The sequence below is a fragment of the Mchenga conophoros genome, linkage group LG3, assembly GCF_057382185.1.
Source record: "Mchenga conophoros isolate Kocher_MC1m ecotype Shallow Benthic linkage group LG3, M_conophoros_male_GT1.1, whole genome shotgun sequence".
NCBI lineage: Eukaryota > Metazoa > Chordata > Actinopteri > Cichliformes > Cichlidae > Mchenga > Mchenga conophoros.
In genome coordinates, this window is record NC_140528.1 from 52,429,479 (window position 1) to 52,454,179 (window position 24,701).

At 40.6% G+C, this 24,701-nt stretch overlaps 2 protein-coding genes across 10 annotated transcripts; one reads left to right on the forward strand and one right to left on the reverse strand.

Moving 5' to 3' along the window:
* Positions 1-850: 850 nt before the first annotated feature.
* LOC146579410 (tripartite motif-containing protein 16-like) lies at positions 851-4,016 on the reverse strand. 9 transcript variants are annotated; one of them, XM_085269262.1, is made up of 3 exons: positions 3,967-4,001; positions 3,399-3,831; positions 851-2,644 (listed from the first exon to the last, which is right to left on the reverse strand). In XM_085269262.1, exons 1-3 carry the CDS (start codon positions 3,999-4,001, stop codon positions 1,571-1,573), a joined length of 1,542 nt encoding a protein of 513 aa, XP_085125388.1. In that variant the 3' UTR covers positions 851-1,570. The 9 variants fall into 9 exon arrangements, with proteins under 9 accessions (XP_085125388.1, XP_085125389.1, XP_085125390.1 ...); XM_085269263.1 differs by having other exon boundaries at positions 3,399-3,548; positions 3,741-4,001; XM_085269264.1 differs by having other exon boundaries at positions 3,399-3,469; positions 3,704-4,001.
* Positions 4,017-8,867: 4,851 nt separating this feature from the next.
* On the forward strand, positions 8,868-14,729 carry LOC146579411 (polymeric immunoglobulin receptor-like). The gene is made up of 6 exons (XM_085250493.1): positions 8,868-8,907; positions 9,188-9,370; positions 10,439-10,759; positions 11,622-11,842; positions 11,887-11,892; positions 14,706-14,729. Exons 1-6 carry the CDS (start codon positions 8,868-8,870, stop codon positions 14,727-14,729), a joined length of 795 nt encoding a protein of 264 aa, XP_085106619.1.
* The last annotated feature ends 9,972 nt before the right edge of the window (positions 14,730-24,701 follow it).

Below are 24,701 nucleotides of genomic sequence, written 5' to 3' on the forward strand. Positions count from 1 at the left end.
CATTTGTTTCGCTGTTTAAAGGAGGGAAGGTGTGTTTAGATGATGCTTGCTGGTTGTAACAACCAGTATCCCCTGACACCACACCCTGAACCCACTGCTCCACTCCTCCCCTGCAGCCGAGCACAAACCACACTGACCACACACGGCTACTAAGAATCAACATGAACACGACAGAATTAACCAGCATTGTTAAAAGAACAACTATCAAGGGCACACATTTGCTGGCTGTCTTAACTTGTTATCTGCTCCCAACACACATTATCGGCACATTTTCACACATGAGTGTTGTGAACTTTGAGTGTTTATGTCACAAAAGACAAACAAGCTCATTTCTGACAGTTTAACGATTCACTGGATGAATTTACATCTGAGATAAAAACTTTCTCTTGCTTTCTCTGTCTGGATAATAAATCTTGGAAGCACATCTCCTTCCTCATTTTAGTCTAAAGAACCTGTGCACCTGACTGTGTTAAACATATAAATATGCATTAAAGCCACTAAAGTGTCTTATAGTCCCTGTTAACACATGCCTGCTGACACATGATACACAGTAATATGTGTTTGAACACAACCTGAAACCTGTTAATGTTCTGATTTAACAGCAGATTTCTCCACATGCAGGACAGAGAAATTCCTGCCTCTGTCACACAAAAAGTGGAAAATATATTTGTTTGACATTTTAATCACAATAACAAAGAAATAAACTGTTGGTAGATCCACTTGTTACAATGAATCATTCATCAGTAAAAATCTAACTCAAATCAAATTCAACATTCATAGAAAAAACTCCAACCCTGCAGGGATCAAACATCTGATCAAACACCAATCAACAGAGGTTCCTGATAAATAGACTAATAAACAGAGAATAGCTGAACAGTTTCTGTGACACAGACGTAAAAATGCATAAATGCTCCATGATTCTCATTTCTATCCATCATCTTGAACACTGACTATAAATGTGTTCACTTCATTATTGTGTGATTTGGTTTCTTCACATGTCTCTGTATCTGAAAAATGACATTAAATGTCATCACTCTAGATACAATAATAACGATGTAAAAAACCTCAAAGATTAAATTTTTTTTGTTACATTTTAAAAGTTCAAACCTCAAACACATTAAGTTTACAGTCATATATGATCAAGAAAACCAACAATCTTCACATTTCAGAAACTGGAAGCAGCTTTAAATGTGACTAAAATAATGATAAAACAATCAATTCTCTAATCATTGACTAACTGATGAATCACTGCAGCTCCAATATATTGTTGCATTTGACAACCCACTACAGCAACTACAGAATAAAAGCACTAACCAGACTGATGACAGATTTCAAACATGCTGAATATGAAGAGTAGTATCATTTAAACTCACATGATTATCAGCCATAAGAACAAATTCAGATTTATATTGATGTAAGGTATATAAATGTAAGTACAGTTTGAATCAGTGCAACATTATTTTCACACATCAATGGACCACTGAACTTCTCAGCTTCTAAAATGTAAAGCCTCATTTAGAAACTACACAAGTACATATAATGGTCAGGGATCAACATGAACCTGTCTTCTCTATTTGACTTTAATCAACTCTGCAGTGGCTCCATTATACAACCCAAGACAAAGTCCAGCATAGAGCGGCTGAGTGAATGTGGTCTGGACTCTGTGGAGGAGAGTCATGGTTTCAGAGACGCTGTAGAAAGACAGAATACCTGCTCTGTGATCCAGGTACACTCCTACTCTGGAGGACCGAGGACCTGAGAGGACAGTTGGGACTTTGTTGTGCCAAAATTTATAACTTTTTGTGTCACAATGTAATGCCCAAGATTTGTCATTGTTTCCAAATAAACATTCATCGCCCGTCCCTGCTCTGCTGATATTCTTGTATGCGACTGCTACACGAACTTCTCTCCCTCTCCACTCCACCTCCCAGTAACAACGTCCAGTCAGACTCTCTCTACTCAGGACCTGTAAACATCCAGTGAATCTGTCTGGATGATCAGAATAAGACTGTTGTTGTTCCATAAATGTTACTTTTCTGTTCCCCTCAGATAATAACAGACGTGTGTTTGCTGTGTTTGGATCCAGTGTGATTTCATGTGAATATTTTAAGAATCCAGCTCTGGTCTTTGGCTCTGCTGGTGACAGTAAAACATCCTCTTCAGTGACTGTCAGTGAGATGTTTGTCCATTCCTCTCTCAGAATGTCCTGTAGTTTATCTCTGGTCTCTGACACAGCTGCTGTCACATCCTCAAAGTAGCTCAGAGGATGAATATTGATGCTGGATGAGTGTGTAGACTCACTGAGTGCTGACAGTGAGGGGTAGTTGTGTAGAAACTGGTTGTGATCCTCTGTGTGTGAGAGCTGCTCCAGCTCGCCGTCTTTCCTCTTCAGCTCAGCGATCTCCTGCTCCAGCTTCTCCTGAAGCTCTTTGACTCGACTCACTTCAGTTTCCTGCTGGGATCTGACCTGCTGCTTCACATCAGAGCTTCTTTTCTGGATGAGACGGATCAGCTCAGTGAACATCTTCTCACTGTCCTCCACTGCTTTATCAGCAGAGCCATTGATGGCCTCCACCTCCTGTTGAAGCAGCTTCACATCTTTCTCTCGCTCCTGGATTCTCTGCTGGATGTTTAGTCGTCTCACCTCGAGCTCCTTCTGCTTCTCAGTCCTTTCTGCTGCAGCTGGGACTGTTTCATGCAACGCTAAGTTATTTAAGGACTAGTTTATGTCAATGGATGAATTTACTGACTGACGCGCAGAAGAAATAGTTCTTTATGGAGCCCAGATGGTGTGAATGATGAGACCAAAAACTGCAATGTCTTGTACCAAAAATATATTGAATAAATAGGGGAAAGGGGAAATGGAACAAAATAATTAACACAACACACAACGTAAATGTCCACAATTAAATAATAAATCAGTGCTGTGATTTTTCTGTGCAAGAGTCCTTTTGCTAAGAGTCCTTTTTTTTGGTCCTTTTCTTTTTAAAGTTCACTTTTAAGGTATTCCTCCTTAGGGTCCAGCTTCATACAAGGGGGAAATATGTCCGTAATCCAAAGACGGCTAAGTGGGGGAAAAGAGGGGAAAACAAAGAATGGTCCTACCGGCTCGCCACTTCAATATGAAGAAGATCAATTCAAAGGGGGAAAAAAACCTGACCGCTGAGTTTAAAGTTTAAAGATGAATTGAGGGGAGAAAACGCTTTGTTTTCCAACACCGTTCTAAATACCATAAGCTCACAGCCACAGCAGGAGTCGAACCCGGAAGTATCCCTCCACAGCCGGTTTTCAGAGTTGCCGCGACGTGGGAGGAGCCAATCAGAAGAGGGACCTCAAATCAGCTGACGTGGGTCATGTGACAGGGAGTAGTTGATATGGGTTACATTTAGTCGTCTCACCTCGAGCTCCTTCTGCTTCTCAGTCCTTTCTGCTGCAGCTGGGACTGTTTCATGGCCTTTATGTTCATCCATTGTGCAGAGATAACAGATACTCTGCTGATCAGTACGACAGAAAATCTTCATCACCTCATCATGACGAGAGCAGATGTTCTCCTGGAGCTTCACAGAAGTTTTAACCAGCGTATGCTTTTTAAAAGTTTGAGATTCACAGTGAGGTTGGAGGTGTTTCTCACAGTAAGAGGCCAGACAGACTAAACAGGACTTGATGGCTTTCAGCTTCCTCCCAGTGCAGACATCACAGGCCACATCTTCAGGTCCAGCATAGCAGTGATCAGCTGGAGCAGCTTGGAGTCCAGTCTTCTTCAGCTGCTCCACTAAAGCTGCAAACATGACGTTTTTCTCCAGGACAGGCCTCGGTATGAAAGTCTTCCTGCACTGAGGGCAGCTGTGGATTCCCTTCCTGTCCTCTTCATCAAAGTGGGCTTTAATACAGTTCATACAGTAGCTGTGTCCACAGGCTGTAGTCACTGGATCCTTCAGTAGATCCAAACAGATGGAACAAGAGAAGGTTTCTCGGTCCAGCTGAACTCCTTTCTGTGCCATTTCTCCTCTCAGTGTCAGTGACTGTGTGAGTTTCACTTCGTTATAACTGAAACTAGTCTGAGCTCTGATCTCAACAACATGTTTCTGCAGTGAATGGAGCCTGTCTTGTTTATCAGGCTGTGTCTCATTCCAGAAAGAGGAGCAGTTTGAGAGCGATGTTTGTTTGACCTAAAAAAAAATTTATTTTCCGCTCACATCAACTTTTAAGCTTGTTCACACTTTCTTCTATATAAATAAACTTCAGTTTAGAAATGTCAGAGTTCTCACTGAAGTTAACAAACAGTCCTTCAGTTTCAGTCAATGCAGGAGGATAATGATCCTAAACATACAGATAAGGCAGCCACTGACATGATGCTTATGTTGCATTTAAGTTTTTGTTAATTTTAAATTGTTTCTCTCCCTCAAACACCATCAGAGGTGAGAAGGTGCAGCAGGTGTAGTAGTTGGTATTTGAGGCAGTAAACAAATTAAAGGTTTTTCAAACACATTCATCTCCACAAAAATGTGATAAATGTTTTTACAGGAATGAAAAGAAACTCTGATCCTTCTTTAAAAGTATTTTTCTGTTATTACGGTCGAGTTGATCACACAAAATAATCTTGAGCGGGGACGTGGCTAAATACTGGTATGTGAGAACCCGTCAATATTAAGGTCTCCACTGACTGACTGCAGCTTTGTGACCTGGAGATACTGGATATTAGAACTTGGTGGTCTGTAACAGCAGCTCACTAGTACAGGTTTCACAGGAGGAAGCTGGACCTGTAACCACAGAACTTCCAGTTGGATCAACAGTCACAGCAAGAATCAGCATCTGCACATTTATCATCAAGAGCAGCAGGGGGCGCTGTTACACACAGAGGCAGGTTCTCTCCCAAATGTGTCCAGAACAAGAGCTGAGCAGCTTTTTCTGTGAGTCAAAGTATTTCTAACAAACTACAGCAGATCACAGAGCCTGTGTCAGCTCAGCTATCAGAATCAAACAATGAAGCTGACCTGTGTAAGTCAGCAGGTCAGACAGCATGTTAATGAGGGCAAATCTACAAAGCAGTAATTAACTTTTCACAAACCACATTTAATACAAATCTATGATACGTCCATAAGTCTGCACCATCTGAAACCTCCTCACATTTCAGCCCTCATTTCTCATCATATTGTGATCTACAGTTATTTAAACTGTGTGTGTGCAGGCTGTGGCTCTGTTTCACTTCCACAGTTCAACTACAGAGGGCGCTAAAAGGGTCCAGGTCATGTTAGTCTAAGTGCCTGAACAGAAGTTCAGTTTCCTTCTTTTTAAGATATCCAGGCTGAACTTCACGACAACAATTCAAGCGTCTACCAATGAGAGTTCAGGATACTGTGATTGATCTACGACGGGGTGGTAAATACATCAGAGGGTGACCTCAAGTGTTTTTATGTCTAGTTAACAGAAAGAGTAGGAGTATAAGCCATGTTTGCTCAGCAGCAGCTTTATATTAAAGGTTGTAGCTTTAGTATTTTAGCTTTTATATAAACCCCTGTTTCACCCCCTGCTATGTGCCTATTGTGAAGAGGGAAGCTGTGACCACTAGAAGTATAGTAGTAGGTGGTCGGAGGAGGCTTTAGTGGGACTACAGGGTTGTTTTGAGGTGACAGACTGGGAGACACTCTGTGAGCCTCACGGTGAGGACACCAGTGGGCTTACTGAGTGTGTCACTCACTACATAACCTTCTGCACCAGCTCTATCATCCCAGCATGGACACATTGCACCATTGCCGCCTCTCCTGCACCATTCACTTCCACTCGTGACCAGATTCAAAGACAAAGGAGAAGACTCCAATCAAGCACGTTGTAACGTCGGGTTGTGTTTAGTGGTTGAGAGGAGGCGGCAAAACACTTAGCAGGATAGTCGAAAGAATACACACTCGCACTGGCATTGGGAATTCCACAGCATGTTCTTTAATATACCTTCTCTTCATCAACCATATAAGCCCGGTTGAACGGCTGCAGCTTAACAAACATAGCGCATAGTGTTCGTACAACCCATAACGTTGCAAACAAAGGTGTCTGGAGAGGTAAAACATAAAATCTGTCCCTCCTCATGCACTAGCGTGTAAGCACATGTCCACACAATCACAGAGAGAGCCAGTGGCGCATACGGATGACAACATTAACCCTCGACTTGGGTTGTCTTAAAGAGACACCACACCATTGTGACTGTTACAACGTCTGCTGGACCAGACCAGATGAGTGTTGTGTCCTCAAGGCCTGTCCCACCCAGCTTTGTGCAGTCTTTTATAAATTGTTCATGTTGAGTTTGCCATCTTCAGAAGTTTTATGATGACTCTGCAGTGGTTGGATGTATCAGTGTGTCATGGTCTGACTGAGTGCAGGTTTTTCCATAGAGCCGGTGGCTCCACCTCTGGGCGGAGTCATTGCATTACAGCCTGCAGTCCACACCTGTTGGCAATTAAGCTGCCAATACTTAAGACCAGCGTTCAACTAACCTCTGTTAGTGTAGGCCGACACAGCTCTTGTGATGTTGTTCACAGTGATATTCTCTGCTCACCTTGTGTTTCTCTGCCTGTAGTCATCCACCTGATCCCGATGCTCAGACTCTGACAATACTCACCTTCATTTGGACGCCAGTTTTCTCTGCAGCTCTTCCTCCACAGCTCCTGCTCACTTCTCCTCCCTGCCACAGTTACCGGATACCACATGTGGTATACCACATGTGTATACCACATGTGGTATACACATGTGGTATACACATGTGTATACCACATGTGTATACCACCACCGGTATCCATCACCGCCTCACTCGGACCACTTACCCCTCTCATGCCAATCCTCCACCTACAATAAGTAACACAGTTCTTGTCCATATTTGGTCTTTCCTGACCTGCAGAAAAACACCTTCTGAACTTTACCTCCTCTCGGTACAGTGACTCAAAAGTCTCCTGGTTTCGTTCCCTCAGCCTGACTTCCCTTTTCCCCACGTCACAGAATTCATATGTGTATAGTTTCCTAGTACTTCATGTTTGTTGTACAGTTCACATTTGCTAAACTACTTCTTAGAATCTCACGTACATCATGGTTCACAGTTCATAGTCACATCATAGCTGTGATTCTGTGTTTGTAAATAACGTCTTGTTATCATGTTTCCCAGTGACTCTGTTTGTATCTGCAATTGAGTCCGTTTGTCTGGTTTGGCCTCTGACTGTGACACAGTGACGGAGATGAGGCTGAATACTGGGCTGTTTTGTCACATGGTGCAAGCAGAATCATCTGCAGCTCAACGTAACACACAACAAATAAACACAACAAATAATTGGATCTGGCTGTATGGGTACTTAATGATCAAGCTGGCAGTAATGTTGTGGTGTTTAGTAGACAGGAGGGTGGGGAGTGTGAGAGGAAATGACACACAGGACATGGTTTGAGGTAGATTCATATCCAGGCCCTGCAGTGAGGACTATAACCTTCACTACATTGGTCATCTGCTCAGCCAGGTTAACTATAACAACACTGTAAATTCAGTCTGACAGTGAGTTAGTGAGTTAATGACAGTGAGTCAAACCCACTCCCTCCTCCAACTATGACGGCCTAGACAGAGACTTTATGCAAGTTTCTTTGAAGCTGGCAGACAGTGAAGGTGAAGGTGAGCATAACTGAGTTCTAGCGACTCCTTCTTACTTTAATAACTGGTAAATTTCATTGAAGTTCAAAAGAACTCTCAAACCACCAGGAAGGAGACAACAGAAGTATTTATTTTTACCTTCATTGTAATTTCTTCCTTTACCTAAGCTGGTGAGAGGTTGTTGTAGTTGTTGTTGCTTTCAATTTGTAAGATTCCTGCATGAAATGATTTGATCAAATATTTTTAATTTTATATTTTAAATGGTTTACTGTTGTCTATCAGGTAGAGGAATACAATATCTCTGGGTATCTCTGTTTAGCCTGCTGTTCTTGCTACATAACAGGGATATGTGTTTTCCTCTTCAGAGATTACAAAAGGGTTCATGTTCAAAGAAAGTCTTTAAATCCATTTTCAAATTTGTGCCATTTGGCTAATTGTGCCATTTACTTTCAATATTTTATATAAAATAATGTCAAAATGAGACAGCAAAAAAAAAAAAATTGATTTCTAAACAAATTCATTAATATGCCTCTTTATTCCTAAGAAAACAGTCAGCTTTGAGATGTTGTTTATTTTTGTTTTTTAAATAGCACAGAAAGGAAACAGGAGGGTGACGAGAGTGTGAGGGGAAATGACACAGGAAATGGTCGGAGGCAGAATCAGACCCGGGCCCTGCAGTGAGGACTCTAGTTTTATCCATCTGTTAAGCTGGTGAGAGGTTTTTGTTGTTGCTTATAAATTCAGTTTGTAAGATTTCTGCATGGGATGATTTGATCAGATATTTTTAGCTTTATATCAACTCTATGATTTATTTTGAGTATTTAATGTTAAATAATCTCAGAGTGCAACATCAAGACATGATGGTGATTCAGAAATAAATAAATAAATAAATATACTTTTTATTCCTTAAGCCAAACACAATATTCAGATGAGAATAAAATGCCAGGAACATTTTATTACCTGGAAAAAAAAATCAATGTGCTTCATATGTTGCTCTCAGAGGTTGAACCAGCTGTCGTCAGGTTTTCAAAGTCAAATTTGGTCTGAAACTCTTTTCATTCACACTTACGGCATCAGAGAAACTTCACAGTACTGATCTACATCATCGTGTGATGGATGGATCCAAAAAAAGTTAAAGGAAGTGATAAAAAGGAAACAACTCATTCAGTAACTTCAGTTTTCTGATGATCTGACAGAGTGAATAGCCAGACGCTGTTCTTCTGAAGTTTAACGACTTTTCTGCATCAGAATGAAAATCCTCCATTTTCTCTTCTTCTGCTTCTTGTCAGGTGAGGACTGATGAGCTTAATGTTGCTCTTTAATTCAAAATATACTCAACTTTATAAAACACTTTATGAAATACATTTATCTACATACACTAAATAATGTTGTGATTATCCATCTTGTTTTAGATGTATTATTATTATTATTTTTCATCTGACAGGTCCAGCTGGGCTCGTCAAGGCAAAACATAATATTTGGTCTGCAGCTGAAGGATTTAATGGCACACTTAACTGCAACTTATCTTTGTCTGGAAGCACAAAGTTCTTCTGTAAGGAAAAATGTGAGATGGAAGCACAGCTCAGAGTGGCAGATGCAGCATGAAGTATAAAGATGGATCTCCAAGAAGAGGAATTGTGTTTTTAAGCTTCTCACAAATGATCAAGTCTGACGCAGGAATGTACAGGTGTGGTTTGGGAAGATCTTCTGCTCCAGATTCATACTTTGACTTTGAGGTCAGAGTTTCAAATGGTGAGTTTTTACTAAAGGTGGGTGGAATTGAAAATATGGAGACCCCCCAGGTCTAATTTAGTAATGTGGACCACTTTTAGATCAACCTGTTCAATCAATAAATACAAGCACATTTTACCTGTTATTGCACTTAAGTGTCCATGTTATATGGCATGTGACAACTGTACTAAGATAACGTTTTAGCACCTCAGTGTAAAGCCTACAATAATATTCAATGATTTATTGATTCAAATTTAGGCTCTGCTAAAACTGAGTTTTACACCACCTCCAACTATCAAAGTCTAAAGCAAAATCTTGCTTTTGTTCAGATTTTCTTTTGTCTATAACTGATTTTGAGCATCAGTATCATGGTTTACATCATGATTTAAATAGATGAAATCTACTAATTTAATTCCTATGATGGAGAGTAACAGAAGAAATGTTTGACCTAAAAAGTTGATGATCTTCCAAGAGTGTCATCATGCTAAAAAGAAGTTAGTCACCTTTTTTATATACAGGCTCATCTTCAAGCTGTGAGTCCTGAGAAATGCCTCAAAAAATAAGACAAGTGAACTCCCAGGGTCTATAACTATAACGCTGCCCTCTAAGTTCATAGTATGAATGTTACGTTTTGCATGGCTTCATTAAATATGCAACAACAAGTTTTGATTCTCAGAGGATCAGGTAAGAATGTGTTTTTCAGATTTTTCTGATTTATTATGAAATGATAACTGTGCTCATTTGATCCATGAAATATAATCATAATACAACAGTGTAAAAAGTGACCCAACACACTAGTATGTTGTATGTTTTATGCTTGTGGGGTGTTTATTGAAGTGCCACACACGTGGCTGTACGTTTCGGCACATAACTCATAAGCACACAAACTCTCTCTCTCAGGTCTCCGCCTTCACTATATATATAGGGAGAAACCTCAATGGTTAAATGACCACCACCTGTCCCTCCAGCCTCCTTGGCACTGCCCCCTTGAGCTCACTGCCCCACTCCTCCCCTGCAGCTGAGCCAGGGATCACACCTCCCCCACAAACTGGTTCAGTTCAGACTAATTAATGTTCTTCTATTTCACAGATCTGGATAAAAACGTTGGTTTTTATCGCACACAAACTGAGGGAGAAAAGATCACATTGGTATGTTCCAACAACACGTATGGACACAGGAAGTTCTTTTGTAAGAATGAGTGTAAGAATGAAGGGGAGATCCTCATTGACACAACCAATAACAAATCTGAGAGTGGCAGATACAGCATTGAATACAGACCAGGATCTGTGTACGGACTGTATGCAACCATCACACAGTCGTCCAAGTCAGACACAGGAAAGTACATCTGTGGTTATGGAAACCCTCTGTCTCCTGATTCATATGCGAATGAATATGTTCTTGTCATTGATGGTAAGTTTCTTTTCAAAATAGTAAAAATAACTTTTAACTTTTGGTGGTTTTGAGGTGAGATTGCTGTTACTGCCAGAGATCAGCTGATTGGTTGAGACATCATTATACCTTTCTAACATCAAATAAAGGACAAATTGTTGAAGTCTGGATGTCCGATCTCAGAGTATTAATTTCCTGTTGTGCTGATAAATTTATTCCTCTGTTCATTCACAAATATAAACCATATTTCTTATGAAGCTTTAAAAAACATACAGATATTTAAATATAGTAAGTTTCACAATCATAATGTGCACTAATAATTTTTAATCAGAGCACATATTATATACAAAACATCACTTTTTATATTATTAAAAGTTTTTTAACTATTTGAAATCTAAGGTTATGTGTGTTTAAGAAGTGTGAGCTCCACTTTGAATCATGTTTTTAAAGTTGTGATGATGGAGCTAAAATTGAGGTCAAAACATCATCATCATCATCATCATCATCATCATCATCTTTCACTAAAGCTGAGTGTTTCTACTCTTGCAGGTGAAAACATATGTAGTGCGCTTTATATGAGATTTCCCAGTCTAATGTGTAAAAGAGTATCAGCTTATCCATCAGCTGATCTGATGAGACTGACACTGAACGTGACTTTGTGGTTTATCTGAAAAAGTAATAATGATGTAAAGAACAGGAAAGCAGGCAGCTGAGTGATTACAGATCTTCCCTATTGAACTTACACATAAGCTTCATGTTAATGCTGCAGTTAGTGCTTCATACATGTTTGTATTTACCTGTATGATGATATGATTAGTTTTACTGCATTTGTCTGTATCGCTATTGATTTAGTATTGATATTTTTTCTGTTTGTTGTTCACAGATTCAAACCCACCTGCTTCCACACTGCAGACAGCAACAACACAGAGTGAAAGTGTCACTGCAGGAGTCTCTACACATTGTCCTGACTCCTCCTGGCTTCTGGTTGTGCGTGCGTCCTTGGATGGTGTTTTGCTGATGGCTGTTTTCCTCATGCTCTGCTACATTAGTAAGACAAGGAGGAACTTTGGACTGAACACCAGAGAAAATGACACAAACATGGAGGTGAGTTTGTGTCACTTGTTTTCATCACTTGTCTGTTGTTGCAGGTTTCAGTGAGTGTTGTTGATTCATGCTGTCAGTGTGACTTTCTTAGTTAAATTTTATTGAAAAGAGGTGATGTTACCTGTTATTACGGTTTCTTCAATAATATCCTTGTAGTGTTAGTCCAATAATCACACAATTAATGGTAGCCTTCTTTCGTTCAACCACACAAAAAAAACTGACCCTCCAAAACTTCTACTCCCCCTTCCCACCTGCACGTAGCCATGCCCCCCTTCACTGGACACTTGCGCAGTGGGACAGATTGCAGATTGGCAAGATGTTGTGTGTACCACCACCAGTGCTGAGCTCAGAATAGAGTGCAGCCAGAAAAACAGCACTGTCGATCCCATCTGCAAGGGCCAAAGTCTCTCCTGCTAGTGTACCCCGTACCACCCTCCTGATCCGTTTCAACTGCCCACATATGGGCAAAAACCTTCTACCATCAACATGATAAAATGTCCACCTTGTGTCCTCCGTCTGAGAGGTTTCCCATGGAGGAATCACTAAACACCACTAATTTGAGGGATTTGCTTTCACCCAAGAACTGAAACCTCAGCGTAACCTCCTCCGATTTAAGTTTTCTGATCAGTTTGTTTGTGCAGTGCATTGTCTGAATAGTAGCATGTTTTGTGCTTGATGCCAGGATGGAAATGTAACACATGATGTCGGGTCTGCTCTGTCTTGCTACCCACAGTATCTGTCCAATCTTGGATTTTAACATGTCCATCTCTGTATCTGTTAAAGAAGCCTCCCGGTGTGGTGCCCTCGTGTGATCAATAGGAATAGGCTGTAGGTTTTTTATGTACGTATCTTGTTGTAGTTGTATTTCATTCTGAAGAGAGTGAACCTCCATCCCGATGTAGTTGAAGCTGTTATGTTCTTCTCATCCAACTTGAAAAGTAGCTTTCAGTTTGGGGATGACTACTGTGGAGAACATGTCTGAACCACCCCACATAAAGTCATCTACATGACATGCAAGTACTCCTGTCACCTTACAGAGATCATCTAGCCAGTAGAAGACAGTCGGATCAACTTTTGACACTGTGCCCCCCCCCAGCTTCTGCATGGTTTCTTTCACCTTGTTGTACCAGAATAATGAAGCATCTGCCAGGCCATAAACACATTTGTTCAACTTCCATATAGTTCCTTTGCTCTGTGCTTCTTTAGGTGGTCGGATGTACACGTCTCGGGTTAAATCTTTACCTTGCAGAAAAGCTGCTTTAATGTCCATAGAGTTCAGTTTCCATTGATTTTGACATATTACTGCTATGACCATCTTCAGGGACTCGGTTGAACATGTTGGTGAGTCTTTGGAAAGTCCTTGAGTGTTTATTTCTTCAGAGCCTCTTGCAACCAGTCTAGCTTTGGGAACAACGCCCCCTGGTGTTTCCTTGAGTGCGCATATCCACCTTGTTGATATACATTTCTGACCTTTATCTTTCTCCACTTCAAACACATTGTTTCTTTTCCAGTTGTCAAGTTCAGTTTGTTTGGCTTGTGAGAAGATGTCTTCCTTCACCACTAATATTTCATCTCTGTTTTTATCTGTGCATGACTTGGCATCTTCAGACCGTGCCACTTGAAGGTTGTTTACTTGCTCCACATTAATGGAACCCATGGATGCAGCAATTTCCTCTGGCTCACTGTATTCCACGTTGTACCACTTTCTGTTTTTCCCCGTGGCTTTTCCTGCTCGACCGATTATTTTTCCAGCATATGTTTGACCTGTTTCTTTGTCTGTGTATTTAATTATTTGTCCAACTTTAAGTTTTGATCTTTCTATGAGAGCACTGCACTATGAGAGTGAGGCAACATGGGATCTCTTTCTCCAGGTTGTATTGGATCAGAGGACTCGCTGTTTTCTGCAGTACCGAGCGGTTCATTTTCTGCACTGCCAAGTGGTTCACTGTTAGTTGGTGCCATCTCCCCATTTTCGTTTTCAAAATCGTGTTCCTCACCAAGTACTGCTGCTCGGGTCTTTAAAAGATTTTCATCTGTTTTACTCTGATTTTCCTCTTCGGTTTCTTCCATGTTCACTTGTGGTTCATCCACTTTTCTGAGCCTAGACTGGTGTACTCTGACATGTTCCTCCATGCCTGACAAATATTACTACACCATCTTGGCCAATGACCACTCCTGGACCTTTCCACTCACGACAGTCTGTTCTTTTATAATAGACTTTGTCCCCCGTTTTATATTTGTCATCAATGGATTGCAGCTGTTTGCGAAGGCCTCTTCGTATCCATTCAGAGCATTCAGCCTCTGTAAAAGCTCGTCTCATGGCATGCAACGTTGCAGTGTGCTGGGCTATCCATGTACTCACTTCAGTTTCCAAAGCTGGGGGTCTGTCAGTAAGGACTGAAGGCAGATTTGGGTTTTGTCCAAAGACATGTTGGTAGGGACTGTAGCCATGTACATTGTGCATACAGTTCTTTGCCATCAAAGCCCAGTCCAGAGCAGTTTTCCAGTCACACTCATTGTCTCTCTTTACCTTCAGTAACATTTCAGTAAGGATTTGTGCCTTTCAAGCAAGCCATTGCTCCACGGACTGTACCCTGCAGTGGTTTTAACCTCAATGTTAAATTTCTGTCATGGTTCTGGATCAGTTTCAACCCAGTATTTTGAGTTTTGATTGTTAGTTTATTTTTGAATGATTGTTGTGGTTTTGGGTGCTATGAGTATTATTATTATTATTATTATAATGATGATTATTATTAGAATTCTGTGTTTCTGTTTATTCATGTTAAGGATTTGTTCTCAGTTGTATCTCACGTTTAGTTTAGTTCAGGTTCCATGTGTCATTCTCTGTCTGTCTGTCTCTCAGTGTCAGGTCTGCGTCTTGGTGTAGTGTTCTCGTTTCCTGTTTTATTGTGAAGGTCTGCGTCTCATGTGAGTGTGTTCAGTTTTACCTCTGTCTCGTCTTGTTGATTATTCCCAGCTGGGTCCACCACCTGTGTTTAATTCCCCTGTGTTTCTCTGTGTGTATTTAAGTCGTGTCCTCTGTCATTGTAGTTGCTGGTCCGTCTGTGTGTTCACCATGTCGCATCCGTGTGTTCCCTGCTGTATACCATCGTCTGCCTCTGCTCGCCCTCCTTCATGTTTTTGTTTTGGTTTCTGTGCTGTAGTTCAGTTGTTTTCCAGTATAGTTTAGTTTGTCTTCCTTTGCCATTTATTTAATAAACCACCTTCACGACTGCCTGCGCTTGGATCCTCCTTCATTTCTTCCACACGGCTCTTCTCACTCGCCGTGACAATTTCGCCACCATGTCTCTTATTTCTTCATAATTAAATTCACCGCCATTGTCACTGAATAGTCTGCGCGGTGGACCGTGAATGCTTATCCAGCAGTGGATAAAGTGCTTCACTGTCTCCCTGGGTCTTTTTGTGGTGATGATACTTCCTGCACTGAATCTTGTGAAATGGTCAATGGCATGTAGATACCACAGTCCCGGCTCAAGCTCATGCAGGTCCACTGCAACAGTTTCACTGTATGTTGAAGCCATGGGTAAACCCACTGCAGGCTTATGTTTTGGTTTACCGTATCGGATGCATGTGTCACAGTTTTTTTTTTATAATATTCTTCAGGATTGTAATGCTTTCATCATCACTATTGCCTGAGCAAGACAGACGTTTTTGCAGTCTAACAACTGATGCATGTCCAAATTGTTTGTGTAGTTTAAGAAGGACTGTCTTTTTATCCTTTGTTGTCATGTTTTCTGTCACAATGACAATTTCATCTTCATCACTAGGTGTCTCACTTTTCTCTAGCTGGTTTTTATTAAGGTTGCTCTCATTTCTCAAGTTTACACAATAGTGTCCAGAAGATGTCAGTTCAAGTTTTACAGGTTGATCAAACACTGTTGCTTTGTCTTGAGCAATATCCAAGACTGCACTTGCTCTCTTTAATGAAGTCTTGCTTAAAAGCATCGGTATATCTGCTGGAACAACTTCTGTTTCTATCTTGCATCTAGTTTGTCCTATTTTTGCTGGAATTGTCACTTTCCTTGTGGATTGAACATTTTTTCCATCACCAAAGCGGAACGGCCTTGTGCTCTTTTCATCTTTTATTTTTTGCAACTCTTTCTGAGGTAACTTACATAATCTGCAAGCCATTTCTCTCCACACACAGTTCTTATACAAGCAGTGTCAATTATGGCAGACCCCAAAGCTTCCATCATGAAGATTTGTGTATCAGAGGGTGATTCATTCGAAAACAGAGTAATATTACATTCTTCAACATCACTCTTTGATCCCTCAGCTTTTGCTAACTTCACATGTTCTGTTTTGTTAGGGCAATCTTTTACCCAGTGATAAGTGCTTTGGCATACTGCACATCTTATTATCCTCCCATATTTGTCAAGTGGATTAGTCCCTGCAGCTATTCTTTGGGGTTGCTCTGAGTTTGAACTACGTTCACGCCGGAATCGCCCTCTTGTGGCGAAGAGACGTTATCTCAGAAAATCCTTTTCAAGGCTGATTTCATGTTATCAAAAGAGATGGTGGAACAAGCGGTAAGTGCTAGCTGTTTGTCTTTAGTATTTAGCCCCGTGTTGTCTAGCAGCTTAAATGCTAACTCTGCGTCTGGTAATTCCATTTTGAACTTGCGTATCTTGTAGTACCGTCGTTCAAATTCGATAATGTAATCCACCATCGACGTGCCACTTTGTCTGTTGATCCGATCAAATTCTGTGTAAGCTTCATACTGTCGATCTTTTTCTTCTTTTAAAAACATAGAGTCCAGTTTGGTTAGAAGAACATCCATCCGCGTATCAGTGTTGAGGTCGTGGGCTGCGATTTCCAGTGTGTTTTCCCTCGCTCTTCCCGATAGCGACAAAGTAATCGCTAGAGCCTGCTTTTTTTTTTGTCCAAGTCTGTAACGAGTCTCCAGATTTCAATTTCATTTTTCCAACTTTCATAAGACGTCTTCTCATCGAACGATGGTGGCACTTTGTAATTCCCAGCAGCAGCCATCCTCTGCTACCAATGTTAGTCCAATAATCACACAACTGGTATGTTAACTCCAACTTTAATGGTCGCCTTCTTTCGTTCAACCACACAAAAAAAACTGACCCTCCAAAACTTCTACTCCCCCTTCCCACCTGCACGTAGCCATGCCCCTCTTCACTGGACACTTGCGCAGTGGGACAGATACATCTTAACAGTAGTCTTTACCAGCAGTGGGAGGTGAAGACAAAGTGAACAATTTTAATACCAGACAGAAATATTTTCTATAATTATGTAGATATAAATGCATACAACATATTTTTTGGTCCTTTGAGGTTATTCCACAGCATCATAATTTCAGGATGTCATATCTAAAAGTGTGAAAGCCCCTTTAGTTCTGTTTCCAGACACTGTAGTACATGTATGCTGCTCTGAAGCAAACCTGTTTAACTTCCTATGATATTTATAATGTTACATTTTTTTTGGTTTGTTTGTTTCTCTTGAATAAACTTTGTGCTTCTGTTTTTTTAAAGTTCAATTTGCATTAAACTGTGATGCTGCATGAGGTTATTGTCTTTTTTTTTCAGTTATCTGTAACACATGAGAACTGGGATCCAACCATCAAACACAAAGAGTCCAAAAGCAACAGGACAAAACCCACTCTTCATTATTAAAGACCAAAATCTAACAAGTAAAGATGAATTTTGAGATTTGTGATTTCACAAATCGATTGCTATTTCTCAACTGTAACTGAAAAATGTTGTAAACATTTGGTTTTATTTCATTCATTGTTGTCTACTGTATGATTTATACATCTATGTTTACTTATGATAAATATCTGATAGCAGATAATTATCTAACTTTGCTTCTGGAGATTTGTCGTTTGTTTGTGTTGTTTGCTGTTTGTTTTGCATTCCAGTAATCTGATCAAGCACCTCAACTGGAGAATTGCAGAATAGACCCTGTACACGAGAAAATGCTAACTTCCTGGTTTGAGACCGGATGTGGGGTTGTACATTTCTAGTTGCTTTACTTTGAGGTGCAGTACTGTATGTTGACGAAACGTTTCGCACCGTCAAAAACTAAAATTGGCTACTTGATTTCACTTATCGCTGGTTATTTTTAGAACATAACACCCGCGATAAACGAGGGACAGCTGAGAAATATAACATTTGAATCCATTTTCTCTCTTGCTCTGAGGCGCGGGGGAAAAAATATCGACAAGTCGATGAACATCATTTACAGATATATTGGGTAAATGCCCAAGACATCTATAGAAATGTAAATCGCCGCTTGATTCATTCATTTGCTTAACTTGATTTGGGCCATAAACAAGGCGCGAATAGGACACTGGAAACAAAGCTCCCCACAGGAGTTTCCACACCGGAAGTAGCATATGCTAACGTGCACATAGTCTATTTCCCATGTTGGGTTTTACATGTGAAACACTTTGCACTGAAATTGATGGGAAATACAACAAGGTTTCTTCAATCTGACAAAATGTTAGACATAATAGTGTCTAATGAATGTATCTGGGGACTTTGAGTAAAAATGTGCCTGTTGTTCTTATGAACCCTGTGTCTCAAATGTTTAGTCAGTTTCATTTTCATGTTTGTTTTCCTTTTGTCCCTGTCAAGTTTATGCATCTTAGTCTCTGCCTCAGTGTCTGTTTCGTATCTTATTTTTGTCTTATTTTTGCCCTTTGTGCATTTAAACCCTTAGTTAGGAGTAAATGTGGATTTCCTGTGGCAAACATTAATGTCAGTTTCTCGGTTGATGAAGGTGTTGAAATCTCCCAATTCTTTGAATCTTTGGGCTGAAGGAAGGACAATACTCGGTGTATCAATGCTCAATCAACAATCATTTATTTCCATACAATTCAACAGTCAGAGCATTACAACGTCCGGACGGGAGAGATGCTACCAGAGGGTCAGGCACATGTCTCAAAATGGTGACGGGTTGCTCAGCTTTTTATAGTCTCTAGTGGCCCCCAGCTAGTCGTAAAAGCCAAAACATCACATTTTTTCTCTGTTACAGTGCCTAAGTTATGACCTCGGCAGTTGTTTCTCTGCTTTCTGTAAGGTGGGGGTGTGGAATGTGGTCTATCTATCTCCCCTGTCTTTAGACACAGAGTCTCCTGCTTACAACCTTCTCTTCATGATTCAACACTTAAGCATGTCAAGAAAACAGTGTAACACATTCCCAGCAGATCAAGGATACAGAGTGATGCACATTTATCTAATGAACTAATATGTGAATATGTTCTGTTAACTCAAAAGTATAATGAGAACTAAACTACATACAGCTCACACACTCTATATTAAAGGGTATAATGTGATCTACAGCAGTATTCTAATTCAACTACTTTGATTACATATATAAGGTAACATATAATAACAGAATAATCTAATAATTCCCCCTTTTGATCTCTGAAAGAGATCACTTACAACATGCACTCCAGGGTCGCAAGGTCCAAGTTTTCTTGGTCCTGAGGCCCTCTGTCCCCCTTTAACGGGTGGACCATATGTGGGATGACCTCTGTGTTCACGCAGTTCAGATGCAAGCAAAGTTAGATTTACAACCATAACAGCAGTTACAGATGACTCTCCCATCACTCCCCAGTTCTCCCACAGCTTTATTTTGGTGCTCCAGTTTTCCACTCCCATTTTAATGCCACCTTATACCTTTCAAATGTACTTAGACTAGAACCTCTGTCTAAGGAGCTTTTAACCTTTATTTTTATTGCTGCGGCTACCAGTGTCTTCCAGTTTGGGTGATTCTCAGCTTCTTTCTTCGACCTCCGGGGTTAGACCACCCTTTAGTCATTGCACAGTTCTGGGGATTATTCTGCCCCGATTTCAAACAAGGATCTGTGTGTTTTGGGTTCACCGGCGTGTCCCCCTTTTTGCCAAGAGCCTCTCGAACCTCGTTGGTCTGGTGTTCCTGGTTTTCGCCAACCCCTTCATGGTTATTGCTGTGTTTGTGGGATCCATCTTCTCCAGGAGCCCAAACGTCATGACACTTGACCCCAGTTGCTGTCTCGGCAGTCCCTACATCTGTCCCTGCTGTGAAGGGTCCTCACATCTCCGGGTCCCCGTCTGGTGTCTGTTCCTTTCTCTGCAAGAGACAGAAAACCAAAACACCTCTCTCCCTAGCCTTGATAATCTAATATTGTTATCCATTGTTCTTCTAATGATTCAAATTTGGTTTAAAATATTATGTTCAGGACTCTTTGACCCAGGGACTTATTCTAATCATAATCTATGTGTGTGTAAAAGAAATCAAAAATTAGTGAACCCTTTCTAAGTCTAACACATTATAAGCTTAAGTTTTACCATAGCTAATTTATTAAACACAAAAATAAACTCATAGAAATTTTCATATCACCATTGTTTGATGTTCAAACTCAACTCCCCCCTTTTTGACACACTCCCATGTGTCAATTCATTGGAGCTAGACAATTAAAAGAGAAGGTTAGTGACATCATATCTCAGAAAGTATCAGAAATTCTTCTCTCGAGTACCGTTGCTCCAGCCTTGTCATCCCTGAGGATCTTCGATCCCGAAAATGTCCCTTCTCCTCATGTAATAAAGTCTGTCATCCTTCCATGCCCCGGTAACTGGTCCATCCAGAGCTGTAACATTTTGAAATGTACATACAACAAGCCAAACCACACCTTGGTCACACCAACCCTTTTCTGCCCTGAAGATGTCCAACACCATCTTAGTCTGGACCAGGGTTGTAATAGTTTTGCAATTTTCATCAGTTTTAATCAGTTTTTTACCAATTGTTTGCTAGTTTAGTTTAGTTTTTATTTTCTGAAAATCCTTAGTTTCAATTTAGTTTTATTTGTGTTTTGCAAAAATTAAGTGTAACAAAATCCCAGTTCCATCATATCAGTCATGCTCTTCTGCTTATCCTTGGGTGTTGAGACTAATAACTATTAACTCTTGCCGCACCGTATGGTCCTAATTTTGGTTCAAGTGAATTGATAATCTTTTGAAGGCGATTGTTTCACACCTTTATTTAGATGTCCCAGTCCTGTTGTCTCGGGATACATCACGCTGCCTTATCTGGGGTTAGCTGTTTTCTGGGGATGCGGGTTGAGTGGGTGAGCTCTTTAAGGAGGGGGAGTGTGCTCCCCCTGATGAGGTCTTCTAGGTAAGCTAGGTTAACCTTCTTGTGTGAGCTTTTCAAGTGCACTTTAAGGTTAGTGGGACTTTTAGTTTTATAAATGTCCCTCATGTCCCCCTGATGACCCAGTATTTCATTTTTGCACACTGTAGTACACATTTTAGTTTTTGCTTGTAGCTCGCATACTCTACTTGCCACTCCTCTAATTCCTGATGTTTCTTAGAGAGGGCAACAGTACCTTTAAAATTATATCACATGTGTGGGGGTGTGGCCTTGCCAATTGTTTTGCCCACCTTTTCAAAATGGCTGGCGTGCCCACAAGCACATTTCATGGAAAAAGAAAGGTAAGCTTGATATTTACATTTAAAATGTTTTGTTAAACTCAGATTTTTATTTTATTCTTTTTGCAAGTACCCCTCCTCGGTGGCGAGAAACTGTTGGTGTGGTCAAGTGGGTGCTCTAGAAACAAACGCTCAGGACAGAACAGTTATCAGTCATGTACTTCCTACAAATTTTGTATATGTTTTATTTCATATTGATCCTCTGAGTGTAATGGTACATTTTAATTTGAATTTATCCAAACTAAACACAATATTTTCTTTATTTACTTTGCTCTTGTTCTTTTGCAGTACCACATCCTATCAAATGTCCCTGTCGATTATATTCTACATTTAATAACTTACTATTTCAAGTGAGAACCTAAATCATGTGGACCAATGTTTATTATTGCATATCTCTATTCTGAATGTGGCCAGTCATTCATAGGTATTGTTCAATTCTGGCGATTTTCCTCTATAAAATTTAATTGACTTTTTACAGTGGCCTGCTGTGGTTAATAGTAACATATTCCAGTCATGAGTGATATCAATAGTTATCTCCACTGTAGCATTTGGCATTCCCAATAATATAACATGATACCTTAATCAAAACACAGCTAATATAGCACAGTTTTCTTAATGCAAACATCAGTAACTCAAAATCAGCAACCACAGTGTTAAGTCTGCAGTTCATACTTATGTGAAGCTAGAGTCTCCTCCTCCAGTCTCTCTTATCCTCCTGCTCCTGAAAAAACAAAACAAAACAAAGCGAAGCATCCACCCTTCTCTTGTCGGCTGGGTGAATTGTTTATTGGCATTTACTAATCCTAAAGTGGGTGCAGTCATTGTCTCAGTATCAAGTCAGTCAAAGCTTTTAGTCGTCAGTCCATCACAGTCCATTCACATGCATACCTCCATACACATTCATACCAGATGTTGCTGATAATGGAGTCTCCCGCGCAACCTATTCGAGCCTCCATCACCAGCAAGATGACGTCATCATTTTAAAGGAAAACAATTCCTTGTTGTTTTTTGGGCCGGATTGACTCGGTGCAATCCTTTTAGATCAGTGTTCCCTATAAGTGAATTTCTCCCAAGCCAATTACAATCATGGAGAAGCACACTTTGCAACTGTTTACAGTAATAATATTTTATAGCGCTTTAAATTTCAATCTTTCAGGCCTTGTTTAAAGAGCTGATTGTTAAATCATAAACTCACAAAATATCAACATATCACCACCGGTGGATCACACCTCTCAGATGTTTTTTCTCCAGTGCACTGTAACAAAAACGAAAACAGACATAACCAACAAAATACTACTAAAATAACACAAACTAGGGCCCGTTGCAGACATGTCCAAGCATAAAACTATCCCTCTCTCGCTTACGAGAAAGAACACAAGCCAAAGCTCACTGATAAAATCAAGCTAGCGCTAAACAAAACCAAACAATCAACCAGAAATTCACAGGAACATTTTGCTTCCTGCCGGGACAATATTGTGTGGGAATGAGAACCTCAGGTGCCGTAACACCTTTTGTTCCTCCTTGAATTAAAACTCAATCACAGAAAATGCCGTACTCCGACCTAAAACTTACACTATTAATTCATCATTTTCACTCTGTGCCACTGTTCCTCATCAGGGCTGTGTGAAGCACAGCAAAGAATTCAGTCAAGGCCTTGAGCCATAAACAGACATCACGCACAGACATTGTTTTCATAACCAAACTTTTTTAGACCTTATTCCTAAAATCTACATAAATGCTCTCTGGGTGACATATAACACATTCTAAGTATTTAATGGTAATCAATGGCTCCTCATAAAAATTATGCATTGGGATGTTTGTGTGCAGCATTTTGCATATCAGCATAAGCAAAGCATTCTTCATTGCATCAGCGTGTATGTGTGTGTGCGTGTGGATCACTCTTCATTGCACAAGCGTGTGCATGTGTATGTGTGTGCATCACTTCTCAGTGAATCAACATTCCCGTGTGTGTGTGTGTGTGTGTGTGTGTGTGTGTGTGTGTGTGTGTGTGTCATTTCTCACTCACTCAACGAGTGCACGTGTTCATGTGTGTATTTCACTTCATTCTGAATCTGTGTGTTTGGAGACGTGTGTGTGTGTGTGTGTGTGTGTGTGTGTGTGTGTGTGTGTGTGTTCATCACTTTCCTGTTCTGGTGTTCTGGGTAAACCACGGCCTGAAGCATGCCCTGGGGTCCTGCCCCCCTCCTTTTTCAGTTTGTTTGCGACCATTGCTGCTGCTGCTGCTGCTCAAAATTCAGTCCGTCCTGGTTCTGACCCCAATTGGGGCAGTCCTTTCTCCAGGGTCGATGTTCACCGCAGGTGAAACCTGCATCTTCTTCTGTGTTTTTGTCCATTCTGAGGTGCCTTCTGACCTCAGTTACTCCTCCTGTCTCGGTCACGCCCTTTTTCGCCACCCGATCATCCGTGTTGGTCCATCACTGTCCTGCACAGTGTGAATGCAAAGTTATCAAGGTCAGCATTCTTTCACTCGGCCTTACTTTTCATTCGGGCTTGGCGGGCGTCTCGTCACAGCTCTGTCAGCTGACGCAGTCTGGGAATTTTTCCCCCCGTGTAGTGAAACGGGCCTTAGGTTTAGTGCTCTCCGTCTCGGCTGCATGAGATCACATTCCTGCAGGTCTGTTGACATTCTCAGGTCGTTGTTGTGGGTCCAGCTGTTGCAGCATTTGGTCAGTGTCACGTATGGGGGAGAGCAGGAGTCCAGTCAGCCTCGGCTTTCAGGGCCGGCAAAGCAGCCTGTAATTAAATATGTATAGAAAAAACCAAACCAAAACAAAACAAAAACAAACAAAAAACAAAAAACAAAAACAAACGAACAGGAAAATGTTGTTGTGTTGGCTGTGTTATTCAGAGGGGAGACAATGGGGCCAGGCCCTGTGTCAGCCTTCTCTCCCCCTTTTTTTGTTTTTTGTCTCCCGATATAATCAACTCCTAACCCACCAAGTTGACAGGACAACACCGGTATATGTTAAAATTCTTAAGATCATGTTTAAAAGCCCAAAAAAGGAACTTTCTTTCATTCAGTAATCACTTTTATTAATCAATCAACAGAAAACATGTCACAATTTGAATCTTTTAACCACTAAATTTGTTGTGTCTTGCCTGGTTGGTTAGACCAGTGTTCCTTTTTTTTTTTTTTAGTTAAATTGTTGTCCTGCAACCCAGAGGGTTTCTTTGTCAGTAATGTATAGACTTCATCATTTAAGTATGTTAATTTTTCTTTAACCTTGCTGGAAAATCTTCACGTGTTCATGAGTGTAAGCTGTTTCTTCATTGCGTGTATGTGCATTTGTATAAAAGCAGGTTAATTTTATCTTTTCTCAAACTAGGCGTTACCTTAAAAGGAGCCTTTCTCTCAGATTTCTCTGCTTGTGTGTGTTTTT

Coding starts and splice junctions, on each gene's coding strand:
- LOC146579410 (XM_085269265.1), bottom strand. CDS start 4,001: ATGGCACAGAAAGGAGTTCAGCTGGACCGAGAAACCTTCTCTTGTTCC. Junction 2,645..3,398: donor AGAAGCAGAAGGAGCTCGAG/GTGAGACGACTA, acceptor AAGGAGCTCGAG/GTGAGACGACTAAACATCCA.
- LOC146579411 (XM_085250493.1), top strand. CDS start 8,868: ATGAAAATCCTCCATTTTCTCTTCTTCTGCTTCTTGTCAG. Junction 8,908..9,187: donor CTTCTTCTGCTTCTTGTCAG/GTGAGGACTGAT, acceptor GAAAAATGTGAG/ATGGAAGCACAGCTCAGAGT. Junction 10,760..11,621: donor ATATGTTCTTGTCATTGATG/GTAAGTTTCTTT, acceptor TGTTGTTCACAG/ATTCAAACCCACCTGCTTCC.